General features: G+C 60.0%; 1 protein-coding gene across 1 annotated transcript; it reads right to left on the bottom strand.

The window, feature by feature from the left end:
• Positions 1 to 12936: 12936 nt before the first annotated feature.
• LOC127462707 (kinesin heavy chain-like) lies at positions 12937 to 18212 on the bottom strand (the record flags this gene model as incomplete). The annotated part of the gene is made up of 9 exons (XM_051771571.1): positions 12937 to 13307; positions 13801 to 13888; positions 13980 to 14007; positions 14116 to 14186; positions 14766 to 14874; positions 15689 to 15902; positions 17236 to 17340; positions 17994 to 18065; positions 18152 to 18212. Coding segments are annotated over 8 exons (739 nt in total), but the record flags the coding sequence as incomplete, so codon positions are not given.
• Between the last annotated feature and the right edge of the window lie 277 nt (positions 18213 to 18489).

Below are 18489 nucleotides of genomic sequence, written 5' to 3'. Positions count from 1 at the left end.
GGGGGGAGGGGAGCCACGGGGGGGGAGGGTTGGAGCCCCACCCGGTGTCCCCAAGGGGGGGGGAGGGTCGGGGGGAGCCCAGGAGGGGTGAGGGGTGTCCGGGGGGGGTTAACCCGGTCGGTGCCACCCCCGGGGGGGGTCAATGTCCCGGCTGGGAGGGTCTGACGTCAGCACGGGGGACTCTGGACCCTCGTGGGGACCCTGGGGCGGCGGAGCGCGGTGACCGCCCCTCCCCCCCCGGGGCACCCGCGGGACACCCCCCAGGGGGACCCCCCCAGGTGACACAGGTGGGCAGGGAGGGGAGGGGGAGGGACAAGGGGAGGTCAGGAGGAGGATTGGGCTCACCTGGGCACAGCTGGGCTCACCTGGACTGGTCTGAGCACCCCTGGGCTCACCTGGGCACAGCTGGGCACCCCTGGACTGATCGGGGCGCCCCGGGGCACCCCTGGGCACAGCTGGGCACCCCTGGACTGATCGGGGCGCCCTGGGGCACCCCTGGGCTCACCTGGGCACAGCTGGGCTCACCTGGACTGATCTGAGCACCCCTGGGCTCACCTGGGCACAGCTGGGTACCCCTGGATGATCGGGGCACCCCCGGGCACCCCTGGGCTCACCTGGGCACAGCTGGGCACCCCTGGACTGATCGGGGCACCCCCGGGCTCACTTGGGCACCCCTGAGCTCGCCTGAGCTCACCTGGGCTCACCTGGGCTCACCTGCCCCCCCCCGGCCCAGTAATGCCCGGTGGGTGCTGGGGGGGCTGTGCCCCCCGGCCGGGTGTCACCTGGGTCGGGGGTGTCACCTGGATCAGGGGTGTCACCTGGGTCAGGGATGTCACCTGTGTAGGGGATGTCACCTGGGTCGGGGATGTCACCTGGGTCAGGGGGGTGTCACCTGGGTCGGGGATGTCACCTGTGTAGGGGATGTCACCTGGGTCGGGGATGTCACCTGGGTCGGGGGTGTCACCTGGGTCGGGGGTGTCACCAGCGGAGGACCCGCGGGTGGGGGAGGGGCGAACAGGGCGGGAAGGTCCGGGGGAGGGTCTAGGTGAGGGGGGGGCCCATCCCGGAGCCGTCCCTGAGCCCCGGGGGGGACACGGGGGTGACCGGGGGTGACCCGGAGCCACCTCAGGTGAGGAACCTTCTGGAAGCCGCAAGGTGAGAAACCCCCCCGCAATCCGAGCGGGCTGGGGGTCCCGGGGGGGAGGGGAGGTCTGGGGGGGGGTGTCTGTGGGGGCACCTGGGGACGTTGGGGACACCTGGGGGAGCCGGGGGGGGAGGGGCGCGAGGCCACCAGGGGAGGGAGGCCCGGGGACCCCAACCCCTCCCCCACCCCGTGAGACCCCAAAACTGGGGCCCCTAAACCTTGCCCCCCCCACCCCCGAGGGATCCCCCACGGCCCGGGGGGCTCTGGGCGGGGGGCGCTGGTTCGGGGTTGGGGGGTCGGAGGGAGCCGGGGGGGGCTCGGGGGGCGCTTGTTTGGAGGTGCAGGGGGTCACTGGGGGGAGGATTGAGGTGCTGGGGGTCACCTGAGGGGGTGGGTTCCGAGGGGGTCCCGGGGGAGCAGGGACTGGTTTGGGGGGGCTGGGGGCGGTTGAGGTTTTGGGGGTCACGGGAGGGTGGTACCGGGGGGGGCCGGTGGGTTTGGGGGGCAGGGCTGGGGCCGGTGGGTTTGGGTGCCAGGGTCTGCCTTTGGGGGCCGGGGGGTACCCTGGTTCCCACCGGTGGGTTTGGGCACCCCAGGATGGCACAGACGGTTCGGGGCGGGGGGGCTGCGGAGGGGGGGAGCTTTGGGGGGCCCTCTGAGGGTCGCGGGCCCCCAGGATGGCCCGGGAGGTGCGGGACGAGCCGGGGGCCGAGCTGGGGGTGCTGCCCCCGGGACCGGCCGGGCGGGCACTTGGTGGCCCTGAGGGACCCGCGGTGCCCACGGCGGGGGCGCGGCTGCCCCCCGGGACCGTGCGGGAGGGGGTCCTGCTGCGGCCCCTCGGGCACCCCAACATCGGCCGGGGAGAGCCACGGCGGCCCCACGGCGCTGTCCCTGTCCCTGTCCCTGTCCCTGTCCCTGTCCCTGTCCCTGTTCCTGTCCCTGTCCCTGTCCCCTGTTCCCTGTCCCTGTCCCTGTCCCTGTCCCCTCTCTGTCCCCTCCCTGTTCCCTCCCCTCCCTGTCCCTTCACTATCCCTGTCCCTGTCCCTGTCTCCCGTCCCTGTCTCTGTCCCCTGTCCCTGTTCCCTGTCCCCTGTCCCCCTCCCTGTCCCTCTCCCTGTCCCCTGTCCCCTCTCCCTGTCCCTCTCCCTGTCCCCTCTCCCTGTCCCTGCCCCCTCTCCCTGTCCCTGTCCCCACCCCCGGCGCTGCCCCCGGGGGGGTCCCAGGGGGTTTGGGAGCCCCCGTTGGGGTCCTGGGGCAGGGATGGGGCGGGGGCAGCAATGGGGGGCCCGGAGCCGCAGTGGGTGCCCCCCAGGCTCTGTCCCCCCCCGTGTCCCCCTGTCCCTGTGCCCAGGCCGAGGGGGGGCTGGGCAGGTCCCGCTCCCCCCCCCGGGGGGACGTTGGTGTTGGAGCTCGGGGGGGGCAGGACCCGCAAACACGGCCCTGAGACCCCGGGGGGGGGGGGGGGGGAAAGGGTGAGCCCCTCCCCTTCCAAAACACTCCTGACCCCCCCAAAACACCTCTGAACCCCCCCACCCAAATAGCTCTGAACCCCCCCAAACATCTCTGACCCCCCCAAAAAACACCCCCTGAACACCCCCCCGGGGCACTGCAGGGGGGTGAGGGGTGAGGGGTGACCCCCCCACACCCAAAAACACCCCCTGACCCCCCCCCGCCCCTCAGGACCTGCGGGGGGGGCAAGAAGTGACCGCCCCAAAAACACCCCCTGAAGCCTCCCCCGAGTCCACCCGGGGGGGAGGAAACCCCCTTATGGGGGGTGTGTCTGGTTTTGGGCCCCCCCGTTTCCCTCCCAATAAAGGGGGATGGGCAGTGGCCCCCCCCCGGGGGTCGGGTATCACTGGGGGGGGCAGAGGGGGTGTCAGAGCCCCATGGGGGGGACACAGGGGTGGGGGCCCCCCCAAAATGAGCCGAAGCCACAGTTGGTGTCACGTGTTTATTTTGGGGGGGGGCACAGAGACCCCCCCGCAGGGCAGCGGGCGGGAGGTGCCCCCCTGCCCCCCGTCAGGGGACACACATGGAGGGAGGTCCCAGCCCCGGTGGATAAATAACCAGGAAGAACCAGTTTGGACTGGGATGGGGGCTGGGGGGGTTGGATTGGGGGGCTCCAGGAGCCCCCCCAGCCCCCAAAGGGCCGCGATGGGGGGGAGGGGTCAGACGATCACACTGGGATGCGGGGGGGGCAGATTTGGGGGGGTCCCACCCCCAGTGCGGGGTGACCAGGATAGTTACAGCCCACATCGAGCGCCAGGACCGGGCGGGGCCCTCGGGGAACAGCGTCTGCAGGAGCCCGGGGGGCACGAGGTGGACGCGGCCCTCGGGCGGGTGGAAGCGGGAATAATTCGGGAAGTTCCCGTAGGGAGCCGCTCCCGGATCGAGCCCTCGGGCCCCCCCGCCGGGATCGGGCCCGCGGGACCCCCCGCCCGTGGGCGCCGCCATTTCCCCGCCTCCCCCGCGGGCGCGCCGGGCGCCAACCGCAACCCGAGCACGAACGTTCCGCGCCACGAACGTTCCGAGGCGGCCCGGGCGGCCCAGCAATAAGGGACAAGCGACAACAATAAGGACAAACGACAGCGCCACCGGCGCCACCGCGGCGCTTTTTGGGGCGAAAAAATGAGATTTGAGGGGTTTGTGTAAAATAAAAAAAAAAAATTAGTTCCCGCCTTGCCGGGCGGCGGAGACGGCGCGACCCCCCCCCCGGTGTCACCTTGAAAGTCGTCCCCCAGCGTTGCCATGGCGACCCGGCGGGGCCTCAGGCCTGGGGGGGGTGAAAGTGTTTAAATAATATTTAAATGGTGCTTAAATGGTATAAAAATCGTGTTTAAGTCGTTAAAAATGCACATTTTGTTTAAATAAATGACGTTGAAATGTTGTTCAAAACGCATAAACCTATCTAACCCATATAATTTATATTTTTATTATTAATTAATTAATTAATTTTTATTATTTATACCCATTATTAATATTATTTATTTGTGTTTATTCTTTATATCATTTATTATTTTTATCGTCATATATGATATATTATTTTTATATTTATTTATATGTTAGTACGTGTTATTTATAATTCAGGTGTTACTTATGTAAATAAATAACATAGAAATATTACTGAAATCACACCGTTAAAATCGGATAAAAGTCGTATAAAACCATTAAAATGTTCTAGAAATAAATGAGGTATAAATGTTTTTCAAATCTTATTTTTTAACCCCCAAATAAAGTCATATAAAACCATAAAAATCTAATATAAATAAAGGAGATATAAACTTTAAAAAATCAAATTAAAGTCGTGTAAATCCATATAAATGTAATATAAATAAATAAGATATAAATATTCTTCAAATCCCATTTTTAAAAGTTGCATTGAATTTATTGATATAAATTTATATCAGTAAACACTGCAGGAATGTAATAGAAATAAATAGGATATAAATGTTATTTAAACCACGTCATTAAAAATCATATAAAAATCATATAAAAATCATATAAACCCATATAAATGTTCTAGAAATAAATATGTTTTTCAAATCTTATTTTTTAGCATCAAAGTCATGTAAAACCATACAAATGTAATATAAATAAATGAGACACAAATTATTTTTAAATCACATCTTAAAAAATCACATTGAAGCTTTGTAAACCCATATAAATGTAATATAAATAAGTAAGATATAAATGTTCTTCAAATCTCATTTTTAAAAGTCGCATTGAATTTATTGATATAAATTTATATCAGTAAATACCACAGGAATATAATAGAAATAAATAAGATATAAATGTTATTTAAACCACTTCGCTAAAAATCATGTAAAAATCATAAAATCATATAAAAATCATAGAAAATCCTTTAAACCCTTATAAATGAAAGGTAAATTATAAATGCTCGGGGGCTGAAGGAGGTTAAAGAGGCTCCGGGGGGAGGTTTTAGGGTTAAACCGACCCCGGGGTTTAATTTTAGGCCGGGTTTATCCCCGGGGTGAGGAGCAGAGGGCGCCGCGAGCTCACGGATGAGGGAGAACCGATCCCGCCGGGATGGGGCGTTTTCATGGAATCAGGGACTTTAAAATCCGTCTTGGACACTTCCCATGGACCAGCGGGATCCAACCCGGCCTTGGACACTCCCAGGGATGGGGAATCCTCTGGGAATTCCATTCCAGGGCCTCCCCACCCTCCCAGGGAGGAATTTATCCCTGAGATCCAACCTAAAGCAGCACACGCAACCATGGAATGGTTTGGATGGGAAAGGACCTTAAATCCCATCCCATCCCACCTTTCCACGGGCAGGGACACCTCCCACCATCCCAGGGGATCCAACCCGGCCTTGGACACTCCCAGGGATGCAGGGGCAGCCACAGCTTCCCTGGGAATTCCATCCCAGGGCCTCCCCATCCTCCCAGGGATGAATCCCTTCCTGATATCCCACCGCAATCCCTCCTCTCTTAGTTCAGACGCATCCCTGGGAATCTCCCCGGGATCCTGGATGTGGGCAGGGCTCTGCCCCTCCAGAACAATTCCATTTTTTATCCTTTTTTTCCCCTTCCCGGTGCCCTCCCTGCCCTTCCCAGCCTGTGCCTGCCAATCCCCCATGCATCATCAATAATCCCGGGATAACTCAGCAGCCTGGGGGGGAAATTCCTCCATTTCCATGTTTATTTTGGAATTCCCCGGGCGGAGTTTTCCCTACCAGGACCTTTCCCCCCCCCCCCCCCCTTGGTGCGTTTTCCGAGGGCTCCTGGGTGTGCTCCTGGTGAGGCAGCAAATCCCTTAATTATCCCATCGGCTTCTCTTTCCCTTGTTTTCCGCGGGATTGAGTGTTCAGCAGAATTCCTTTAATCCCTGAGAAATCCCGCCGGGATTTGCCCGGGCGTGGCCTGGAAGAGGGTTTTATTCCGGAGTTTATCCAGAGGCCGTGGGGTTGGGAATAGGGTTGGATTTGGGATCCTGGAAATCCCTGAGACCACCACAACGGGATGGGAAGGGAACAGTTTTGGGACTGGGTTGGGGGTTGGGGGCTGGTTTTGGGGTTGGGGACCATTCCAGGGATATTGGAGGGGATTTATCCACCCCTGACGGGTCAAATCCAGGGATATTGGATAATATTCTGCATTATTCTTTCTTTTGTTATTCTGTATTTTATTCTTCTATATTTTATTCTATATTTTAAAATTATTTTACTATTATTTTACTATTATTAATTTATTAATTTTATTATTTTATTGTTAGCATTTTTATATTTTTATTCGTCTATATTTTATTTTATTTTAATATTATTTATTACTATTTAAATATTTTAATTAATTTTTATTATTTTTATTATTTTACTATTCTATATTTTATTTTATGATTGTACATTTTACAATACACATTATATATTATTCTATATATTCTATACTTTATTATTCTATGTTTTATTTTATAGTTTACTTTAATATTGTTTAGAATACTTTTTATTTTTTTATTATTTTATTAATTTATTATTTATTATTATTTCATTGTGGTGGGTCCGGGCTGGTGCGTGTGTGTGGCGGGGTCCTGGGCTGCCTGGGAGTCCCCCGGGAGTCCCCCCCGGCACCGCGGTTCAGGCCCCAGGCGCGGCCACGACAGGAGAGGGGAGAGAGAGAGTGGGGGAGCCTTGCTGGCAGTTGCTGCACGCCCGTGGAGGAGGAGAGAGCAGCTTCGGAGCACACAGAGGTTTGCCGTTCCAGGTTTGGGGGTAAGGGGGGTACAGAGGATGGGAGGGGGGATACGGGGGAGTGGGGGTACGGGAAGAGAGGGGAGGGGTATCGTGTGGGCCATGGGGGTCCTCTGATTGGCAGGAGGGAGAGCGGGGCACTCCTGTATGAAGTGTCACAGGTGAGCAGTGTGCCTGAAGATATGTGGTAACACAGTGGAGGAAGGATATGGTCAGAGTGGATAGTGGGGTTCCTTTAGAGTGATGGGGGTCCCAGCCAAGCTGGGGCCTTGAAAGGCACCCCAGCCTTGGATGTGTACGGGGGCCAGAACGGTTGGTCGGTTTGTTTGTCTGTTTGGTTTTGGCTCACCTGTGGCTACTGCCCAGGTTCAGCATGTTCTGGATATATTTGCTTTGCTCTGTTACATCCTGAAAGGTGGGCAGGACAAAGGGTTGTTCCTGGGGATCTCCTCATGGTTGTATATAAATAGGTGATAGTAAAGTAGGAAATGTAAGACTTGCCCAAACCGTTCTAACAGGAACGTAGCCTGTGTGCCCCTATGCGGTTGTGAGCTATGCTGGCAATGGTACACGCCTTTGGTAGGGTCACCCATGCCAGACAGGTGAAAACAGCAGGGTCAGACACAATACATCTGTGGGCAGGATGAGCTTGTTAGCCTTCTGGCAGTCATCCTAGGAGAAGGACAACTCTAATCCCAAACCTGGGCAGATGGAGCTCGTCAGCCCTGTAAGGCCATCCATCTAAGAGAAGGTCACTCTAATCAAACCTACGTCCTGAGGACCTCGCTGCCACCGTCCAAGCAAGCTCGGCCCTGGCAGATGAACCTCAGGATTAAAGGGTGGGCTCAGTTCTGCACATACTGCATCTCACCTAAAAATCCATTGTGCAGGCTTGAAGCCTTTACCCACATGCAAAAAGTCCTGTAGCGACGGGCGAGGTCGAAACGGCAGGTGAGAGGTGCACTGGGAGCCGCAGACCCAACCCTGCATGCAGGCGGTTCAGGGCATTGGTCATTTGAGACTGACCGGAGATGACAGTCTCTTGGGGCAGCACCCTGAACCACCAAGCAGCCTTTTCAAGGACAGCACTGCTTGCTGCACTCGGAGAGGGGCCTAGAAAAGGTGGCCTAAACAAAGCTCATCTCCACTTTCACCCAGTTGGTTAACCGCAGGCCAACGGGCATCTTCTTCCAGTGCGGTCACACAAAGATAAAAGACAAAGGCACGCACCTGCCTCCAAAGGTGTACCTAAATTAACTCTAGCATGTTGGAACATCAGAACCATGCTCGATTCTGCGGACAGCGGATGTCCTGAGTGTTGTTCTGCCCTAATTGCCCATGAGCTGGCTCGTCTCAACATCGACATTGCCACTCTCAGTGAAGTTCGCCTTCATGAAGAAGGCAGCCTCAGAGAACATGGTGCCAGTTACACACTCTTTTGGTCAGGTAAGCCCAGAACCGAAAAACATCTCTCAGGAGTTGGCTTCATGATCAAAAACTCTAATGTTCCAAAACTCGAAAATCTGCCAAGAGGTCACTCTGACCGCATTATCTCCCTGTGCCTTCCACTCCACAACAACCGACACGTCAGTATATACACCCCAACTCTCCAAGCTGACCCTGCTGAAAAAGATAAATTTTACGCTGACCTGCGCTGCCTTACCCAAAAGGTGCCTGCTGATGATAAGATCATTATCCTTGGTGATTTCAACGCCAGAGTGGGTAAAAATTCTGAAGCCTGGAAAGGAATATTAGGCAAGCACGGTGTTGGAAACTGCAACGATAATGGTCGACTTCTGCTAGAATTCTGTGCAGAGCAACAGCTCACCATCACTAACACTATCTTCCAGCAGAAAAATAGTCTGAAGACAAGCTGGATGCACCTCAGATCTAAGCATTGGCACCTCATCGATTATATCCTGGTGCGACGGAGAGATGTCCACAATGTCCACCATACCCGCGTGATGCCCAGCACAGAATGCCAAACAGACCATCAGCTTGTGCACTGTAAACTCAACTTCAATCTCAAATTCAAACCTAAAAGGGGCAGTATCCCAAGGAGAAGACTCCAAGTTAACAATCTCCAATCAGCCACAGTAAGAGAGAAATTCCAGGCTAACCTTCAAACTAGGCTCGAAAACCATTCCACAGATTCTGCAGATTCCTCCCCTGAATCAACTTGGCACCTTATTAAAAACAGCATCCTGCAATCCTCCGAATAATCCTTAGGGTTCTCCCTCAAGAAGAACAAGGACTGGTTTGACGAAAACAATCAAGAAATCCAGGACTTGCTGAGGAAGAAGAGAACCGCCCACCAAGCACACCTTGCACTGCCTTCTTGTCACGCAAGAAAAACAGCCTTTTGTCTCACATGCAGCAAGCTCCAACAGAAACTCTGTGACATCCAGAACAAGTGGTGGATTGATCTAGCTGAAAAAACTCAATTATGTGCAGACACGGGTGATCATAAAGGATTCTATGAGGCCCTGAAAACAGCATACAGGCCTACATACCAGCTCCAAAGCCCTCTACTCAGCACAGATGGGCAAACACTTCTGACAGATAAAACCTCCATTCTGAATCGATGGTCTGAACACTTTCAGACTCTTTTCAGTACCAGCTATGTAGTCCAAGATTCAGCAATTCAGTCCATCACACAACAACTGGTAAAGCATGAATTGGATACTGCCCCCACTTTAGGAGAAACCCTCAAGGCCATACAGCAGGTGAAAATCGGCAAGGCAGCTGGGGTTGATGGAATTCCACCTGAAGTCTGGAAACATGGGGACCTTGCACTCCACACCAAATTTCACGAGTTTGTGGTGTGCTGTTGGGAACCAGGCGAACTCCCATCAGACCTTCGAGATGCAGTCATCATCACTTTGTATAAGAAGAAAGGAATTAAATCAGACTGCTCAAACTATCGTGGTATTACTCTGCTCTCCATTGCTGGCAAAATCTTGGCAAGAATACTCTTGAACAGACTAATACCTGCTATAGCTGAAGAAATTCTACCTGAAAGTCAGTGTGGTTTCAGAGCCAACAGGAGCACCATAGACATGGTGTTTGTTCTCAGACAACTGCAAGAGAAGTGTAGGGAACAGAACAAAGGTCTCTATGTAACCTTTGTTGACCTCACCAAGGCTTTCAATACTGTGAGCAGAAAAGGTCTGTGGCAGATTTCAGAATGTTTAGGTTGTCCCCCCAAGTTCCTCAAAATGATCATCTCACTCCATGAGGATCAGCACGGCCAAGTCAGATATGGCAATGCACTTTCTGAGCCCTTTCTAATAACCAATGGTGTGAAACAAGGCTGTGTTCTTGCTCCAACCCTATTCACAGTCTTTTTCAGCAGGATGCTCCAAAGGGCCATGGCAGACCTCGATGATCAGGACGGGATCTACATTCGATATCGTACTGATGGAAGCCTTTTCAACGTAAGGCGTCTGAAGGCCCACACCAAGACCTTAAACCATCTTGTCCAGGAGCTGCTTTATGCTGATGACGCCGCCCTCGTCGCTCACACAGAAGCAGCTCTGCAGCGTTTAACATCCTGCTTTGCAGACGCTGCTGAGCTCTTTGGGCTGGAAGTCAGTCTAAAGAACACAGAAGTTCTCTACCAACCTGCACCTCAGGAAGTCCCCCATCATCCCCACATCACCATTGGCCAATCAGAGCTCAAATCAGTCCAGCAGTTTAATTACCTAGGCAGCCTCATCTCCTTGGATGGTAAGATTGACGGAGAGATAGACAACAGGTTAGCAAAGGCATCGAGAGCTTTTGGAAAACTCCATAAAAGAGTTTGGCGAAACAAACACCTGAAGAAAAGTACCAAGGTCAGTGTTTACAGAGCCATAGTGCTGTCTACTCTCTTGTATGGATCTGAACCATGGGTCATCTACCGCCACCACCTGTGTCCCCTGGAACGCTTCCATCAACACTGTCTCCGTTCAATCCTAAACATCCCCTGGTCAGATTATGTGACCAATACATCTGTTCTAGAACAAGCAGCAGTCACTAGTATTGAGGCCATGTTGCTGAGAACACAGCTGTGCCGGGCAGGGCACGTCTCCAGGATGAAGGACCAACCACCGCCTCCCTAAGATCCTGCTTTATGGTGAACTTGCCACCGGCTGCCACATGAGAGGAGCCCCGACGAAAAGATACAAGGACTCCCTGAAACAACATCTCAGCCTTGGCCATACTGACCACCATAACTGGTCTACTCTGGCCTCCAATCGGAGGCCTGGAGACACACCATCTATAACGCTGCTGATGCCTTTGAGAACGCAGCAGGATCACCCTTGAGGAGAAAAGACAGCGCAAAAAGAATCGTGCCTTGCAGAATATACCATCCAAGGAGCCTTTCTGCTGTGCCTTTTGCAACCGGACATGCCTGTCTCGTATTGGCCTCATAAGCCACCAGCGTGCCTGTAACAAATGTGGATAGAGCCTTCCCAAATCTTCGTTCACGAAGCCCAGCCATGATTATTTCATTGTTATTATTTTAAATATTTTTATTATTCTATATTTTATTTTATTATACTATATTCTGTTTTAATATGATTTATTTTTATTATTTTAATGGTTTAATAATTCATTATTATTCCTTAAGTGTTTAGGGATTGGGAACTGGGTACTGGAATTGGGAACTGGACACAGGATCAAGCCCTGCCAAGGGGAGTTTGGGAAAGGCAGGTCCTGCCGGACCCCCTGATCCCCTCCTGGGACAAAGGGACCCCCAGGGAATGAGAGAAGGGCTCGGGATGAGTCCCTCTGGAATTCAGGGAAGGTTTAGCATCATGTCCCACAGCAGCTCCTGGAGGAACTCCGGGCTTCGACAGGGGACTCTTTCATGGGGAAAAACTGGGTGAAAGTGGGAATCCCCAGAGAGTGGGAATGGAGATAAATCCAGGTGGGGATGGGGATAAATCCAGGTGAGGATGGGGATAAATCCAGGTGGGGATGGGGATAAATCCAGAGGGAATGGGGATAAATCCAGAGGGGAATGGAGGGGGCTGAGGGAGCTGTGCTTGGTTAATGAGCCGGGTGCTCTAGGGGCGATTTGGGGGTCAGGGGTGGTTTGGGGGTGATTTGGGGTTGGGGGTGGTTTTGGGGGTCAGGGGTGGTCTGGGGATGATTTGGGGTTGGTTTGGGGTTGGGGGTGGTTTGGGGTCGGGAGTGGTTTTGGGGGTCAGGGGTGGTTTGGGGGTGGTTTGGGGTCGGGGGTTCCAGGCAGTGCAGGGGGGGTTGGGCCAGATGAGTTCAGGGGTTCTTTCCAACCTCGAGGGTTCTCTGATCTCATGGCAGGTGTGACCCTATAGGGGACAGGGGTGACCCTATAGGGGACAGAGGTGACTCTACAGGGGACAGGGGTGACCCCACAGGGGTCCCTGTGCAGGGGGTGTCCCCCCCTCCCTTCCCAGCCCCCTGGGTCCTTTTTCCCCCCAAAGCCCCATTTCTGTCCCCCACGGCTCCCCATGTCCCCCCATTGTGCCCCGGAGCCCCCAAATCCTCCTCTGACAACTCCCGACCCCCTAAACCTCCCCCGGACCCCCCTGACCCCAAATCTCCCGCGGATCCCTCAAATCCTCCTCTGACACTCCCCGACCCCCAAACCTCCCCCCGGGCCCCCAAATTGCCTTCCCTGAATCCTCAAATCCCACTCCCCGCCCCCCAAATCCCTCCCCCAAGTCCCGCCCCCCCCCGAATGCCCCATTTCCGTCCCGCCCTCGAATCCCCTTTCCCTCCCCCTTTCCCACCCCCCGAACTTCCATGTCCGTCCCCGGACCCCCAAGACCCCCCCGACCCCAAATCTCCCCGGACCCCGAACCTCCCCGTGCCCCCGACCCCACAGTTCAGCAGCTCCGGCCTTTATTGCTCTCCCGCGGGGGCGGGGCCATGCAGCGCTGGGGGGGCCCGGGGACTCCCGAGGGGGGCTGGGGGTCACCGGGGGGGCTGAGCCCCGAGGGACCCCCGGGCGGGGGGGGGACACACAGGCGGGGGGCCAAGCGGGGGGGGTGGGGGGTCGCAAGGGCTTCCCCCCCCCCAATTTTGGGGTCGGAGCGGGGGGTGTGGGGTGGGGGGGCGGGGTGACCCCCCATTGTGGGATCGGTGCGGGGGATCGGGGGCTGCACCCCCCCAAATTGTGGGGACGGGACAGGACCTGCGCCCCCCCATTTTGGGACCGCGAGGGGGTGAGGAGGGGGCTGCTCCCCCCATTTTGGGGGGCGACATTCTCAGGTCCGCGTTAAGGCAGGTCTGGCGACCCCCGGCAACGCCCCCGCCCCGGCCAGGCCCCCCCGCGATTGGGGGGCTCCAGAGGGGTCCCGGGGGGGTCCCGAGGGGTCCCTGGGGGGTGCAGCCCCCCCGGCGCGGGGCGGGCGTGGCGCGAGCGCGGGACGCGGGTGACGCGGGTGACACCGGGACATGCGGGCGGGGCCGGGCCCGGGGGACCTGCGGGGGGAAAAGGGGGTTGGAGGGGGGGCTGGGGGCCGAACCCTTCCCCTGGAGGGTCTCCGGGAATTGAGGGGGACCCCAGACCCTGCAGGACTCGGGGGGGGAATTGGAAGGGACTCGAGGGGTTGGGGGGCACACGAGGGATGGGGGGTGGCTGGGGGGATTTGGAGGGTCCCAAGGGATGAGGGGGGAGCTGGGGGATTTGGGGGTTCCCAAAGACTGGGGGGGGACAGGGGCTGGGGGGCACCCAAGGGCTGGGGGGGGGCTGGAGGGGTTTTGGGGGCTCCCAAGGGATGGGGGAGGGAGAGGGGCCGGGGGGGGGGTTTGGACCCGAAGGAGGGGGGTAGGGAAGGGGGGTCTCCGGGGGTGCCCGAGGAACAGAGGTGGCCCTGTCCTGGGGGGGTGTCCCCATCCCGGGGGGGGGAGGGTGTCCCCGAGTGTCCCCATCCCAGGGTGTGGGATGTCCCCACCCCGGGGGGTGTCCCCGTACCTGGGGGCATTAACTGGCCGCCGTCTCCTGGCGCAGGGGGAAAAGCTTCGCCGCCTCCTCGGCCTCGCAGGCGCAGGACAGGTCACTCCTGGGGGGCGGGGGGGGGGTCAGCAAGGCCAGGACAGGTCACTCCTGGGGGTGGGGGGGTCAGCAGGGCCCCCCCCCCGGCCCCCCCTCACCTGTTGTCGTTGATGTCCGTCACGTTCCCTGCAAGGCACAGCAGCGGCTCCAGGGGGGGTCTGGGCACCCACCCCCTCCTCGGGACCCACCCCCCAAAACTGGGCACCCCCGGCGCCCCCGGCGCCCCCCCCTCACCGTTATCCACGTGGAGCTGCTGGAAGGAGTCCGGGGGGCTGCTGGACAGCGCGGGGGGGCCGCTGGCAAAGCTGGGGGGGCACGGGAAGGGGGGGGGCAGGGGGACACAGGGACAGAGGCCTTGAGACCCCCCCTGGGCACTGCTGGCACGGGGGGGCCACCTCGTGCCCTGCCCCCTCACTGCCAGCCCCTCAGAGTCCCCTGCCCACCTCCAGGACCTCCTGTGCCCCCTGCACCCCTCTGTGCCCCCCCAACCTCCCCCAGGATCCCCTGATACCCCCCGCACCCCCTGTGCCCCCCTGCCCTCCCATCAGGACCCCCCCCGTACCCCCTGCATCCCCCCCGTGCCCCCCACCCTTCCTCCAGGACCCTCCATCCCCTCACACCATCCTGTGCCCCCTCCAACATACCCCAGGTTCCCTCCAGGTTCCCCCCTGGATCCCCCCACGCCGCCCTGTGCCCCCCTCAACATCCCCCCAGGATCCTCCCGTACCTCCCACATCCCCCCGGTGCCCCCTCCGCCCTCCCCCCAGGACCCCCCACACCCTCCCACCGTCCTGCACCCCCCTCGCCCACCGCCCAGGAGCCCCCTGTGCCCCCTTGCAGCCCCCCTGACCCCCTCCTGCGCCCCCCCCGCGCCCCCCGCTCACAGTGGGTGTGGTCCGGGCAGGGCCCCCCCCCCGGGGTACCCCTGGAAGAGGCTGTTGCTGTAGCTCAGCCCGGGGGGCGACGGAACCTGCCCGGGCCGGACCGGCTTGGCTGGGGGGGCACGGGGGGGTCAGCGGGGCCACCGGGCACCCGAGACCCTAGGGGGGTCTCCCCCCACAGCGTCTGGGCCACCTCCCGGGTCGGCCCCCCGCCCCCAGCCCCCCCCCTTCATCCTGGAGTGTGCCAGGATGGCGCCCACCCTGCACCCTCCCGTGCCCACCCTGCACCACCTGCCCCCGATCCTGTGCCCACCCTGCACTCACCTGCCCCCGGTCCTGTGCTCACCCTGCCCCTTCCTCCTGTGCCCACCCAGACCCCCCATGCCTGTGCCCACCCTGCACCCCCCTGCACTCTCTCCTGTGCCCACCCTGTGCCCTCTGAACCCCAGCTGCCTGTCCCTGTGCCCACCCTTCCTTCCCTGCCTCCCCCATGCCCACCCTGCAGCCTCTGTGACCCCTCCATCCTCTGCATCCCCTGTGCCCCACTGAGCCCGTGCCCACCCGCCCACCCTGCCTCCCCTGTGCCCCTCGTGCCCCCTTCATCCTGCGCACCCCCCGTGTTTGTGCCCACCCTGCACCCCACGTGCCCCCTTCATCCTGTGCACCCCCCGTGTCCGTGCCCACCCCGCACCCCCTGTGCCCACCCTGCATTCCTCGCACCCCCCGCATCTCCTGCACTCCTCCCATCCTCTGTTCCCGCCCTGCCCCCCCGCATGGATGTGCGCTCCGGGCCCCCTGCGTGCCCCCCGTGTCCGTGCCCACTCCGCATCCCGTGCCCCCCGTACCGATGTGCGCTCCGGGCCCCCTGCGTGCCCCCCGTGTCTGTGCCCACCCTGCACCCCCCGTGCCCCCCGTGCCCCCCGTACCGATGTGCGCTCCGGGCCCCCTGCGTGCCCCCCGTGCCCGGACGGCCTCCCGGATCCGCTCCACCTCCTGCTGGTAGCGGCGCTTGTCGAGCCGGGCCCCCTCCTTGGCCGCCCTCAGCGCCCCTTCCAGGGCCTGCACTCGCCCAGCCGTAGCGCGCAGCCGCTTCTCCAGCTTCGGAAGCTCACAGCGCAGGTCTGCATTGTCACGGACCAGCTGCGCGACACCGGGCACCGGGGATGGCACCGGGGATGGCACCAGGACAGGGACATCCCCCGGGACCCCCATCCACCGGCACCATCACCTGTCCCTGTCCCTGCACCCCCCGGGCTCACAGCGCAGGTCTGCATTGTCACGGACCAGCTGCGCGACACCCACGGATGGCACCAGGGGATGGCACCGGGACAGGGACATCCCCCGGCACCATCACCATCACCATCACCTGTCCCTGTCCCTGCCCCCCCAGACTCACAGCGCAGCTCTGCATTGTCACGGACCAGTTGCGCGACACGCACGGATGGCACCGGGGATGGCACCGGGACAGGGACATCCCCATCCACCGGCACCATCACCTGTCCCTGTCCCGGGCTCACAGCGCAGCTCTGCATTGTCACGGACCGGCTGTGCCACACCAGGGGATGGCACCGGGACAGGGACATTCCCCGGGACCCCCCGGGACCCCCCCAGGACCCCCGTCCACCGGCACCACCCCCATCCCCATCACCTGTACCGGCACTGACACCTGAAGCCACACCTGAGGCTGGGCCTGCCCCGGCACCCCCCGGATGCTGCACCCCCAGCCCCACACCGGGGGGGCACCCTCGGGGTCCCCACAGCACCCTCAGACCCCCAGACTCCCATCAGTGGCTCGGGGGGACAGCCCGGCCCCCCAGTAGTGCTGGGTTGGGGGTCCCGCCCCCCAGCAGCGCCCCAAGGGGGGTCCTGGGCCATCCCAGCCCCCCAGCAGTGCCTGGGGGGGTCCCACCCCCCAGCCCCCCCAGCAGTGCCCCCATGGCCGTGCAGCAGTGGGGCCATGGGGGGGGGGGGCAGTGAGGGGGGGGCTGCGGGAGGGGCAGAGAGTGGGGGGTGTCCCACAGCGGGGGGGGGGCACAGCAGGCAGGGAAGGGCCGGTCAGAGCGGGACCCCTGCCCTGCAGAACCGGGAGGGCTCCAGGGGGACTTTGGGGGGTCTATCCCTGTGCTTGGGGGGGGAGTGGCGGGACCCCCCAGTGTGGGTTCCAGGGGGTCCCAGTACCCTGGATACCCAGAGATCCAGCTGGGGGGGGCAGCGGGGGGGCAACAGAGCCGGTGTGAGGGGGGGGGGCTGGGGGGCAGGATGGAGCGGGGGGGGCTGGGGGACACCGCGGGGGGGCAGGATGGAGGGGGGGGCTGGACAGAGCAGAGTCCAGGGGGTGATGCTGGGGGGCACCAGGAGAGGGAGGGGGCTGCCGAACAAGGGGGGTTGGGGGAGCCTGAGGGGGAGTGATGGGGTGGGGGAGGCTGGGGGGTGATGGGATGATGGGGTGAGGACCCCCCTTGCCCCCCCTTACCTGTTTGTGAACCTTTGTAAGCTGCTCCAGGTTGTTCTCAAGAAAGGAAATCTTCTGCTTCTGGGAGTGCAGCCCCCCACTGTCCTCGGGCTCCAGCTCTGCGCTCTGGGGGGGACACCCCGTCGGGAGGGGACCCCAACCTGGGGAACACCCCCCACACACGGGGGAACACCCCCCACACTGGGGAACACCCCCCACACACGGGGGAACACCCCCCACACTGGGGAACAACCCCCCCTACACTGGGGAACACCCCCCACGCTGGGGAACATACTCCCAACCAGGGGAACACCCCCCCTACACTGGGGAACAGCTCCCCCCACACCAGGAAAACCCCCCACTCACCCCCCCACACCCCTTTGCCTCCCCCCCCCCCAGGAACACCTCTCCCCCAACCACCACGGATCACCCCCAACCCGGCTGGCCCCCCCAGACCAGGGATCACCCCCCAACCCAGGCTGGCCCCTCCAGACCAGGGATCCCCCCACCCACCCTAGTTGGACCCCCCAGACCAGAGCCCCCCCCCCCCAACCAGGTTGTCCCCCCTCAAACCGGGGATCCCCCTCCCCCCCCCAAACCAGGGATTGCCCATCCCAAATGGGGCAGGGACCCCCAAATGTGGGGATGTCCCTGAAACGGGGGACCCCCCAACTTGGGCTGAGACCCCCCCACTTGGGCTGAGACCCCTCCCACCTGGTCTGAGGACCCCCCTCAACCCACAAAGGGCCCCTCCAACCCCCTCTTTGTCCCCCCCTCACTTTCTTGACTCGAGTCGTGACGTCTTGAACAAACAGCTTGCGCAGGTTGTGGAGGGTCTGGAGTTCACGGGCCTGGGGGGGCGGGGGGTGAGGGGGGGCAGGGAGAACCCCAGACCCCCCCAGAGCCCCCCCAAAATCCCCCCGGCCCCCCCACCTACCACGGTCTCCTCCAGCCCCTTGAGGTCCTGCTTGGACTGTTCGTGGCGCTCGTGGAGGAGCCTGAGGGGGGGTCAGTGCAAGGGGGGCACCCCAAGGATGGGGGGCACCCCAAGGATGGGAGGGGCAACCCCAAGGGTATGGGGGGGACACTCCGAGACTGGGGGGACACCTCAGAGTTGGGGGAGGCACCTCAGAGATGGGGGGGGTCACTCCAAGGTTGGGGGGTCACTCCAAGGTTGGGGGGTCACTCTGAGGATGGGGGGTCACTCCAAGGATGGGGGGTCACTCCAAGGATGGGGGGGTCACTCCAAGGTTGGGGGGTCACTCCAAGGATGGG

The sequence above is a fragment of the Manacus candei genome, unplaced genomic scaffold (genome assembly GCF_025592945.1).
Source record: "Manacus candei isolate 608988 ecotype Guabito, Panama unplaced genomic scaffold, ASM2559294v1 h1tg000137l, whole genome shotgun sequence".
NCBI classification, from domain to species: Eukaryota; Metazoa; Chordata; class Aves; order Passeriformes; family Pipridae; genus Manacus; species Manacus candei.
This window is presented reverse-complemented; position numbering and strand designations above follow the sequence as displayed.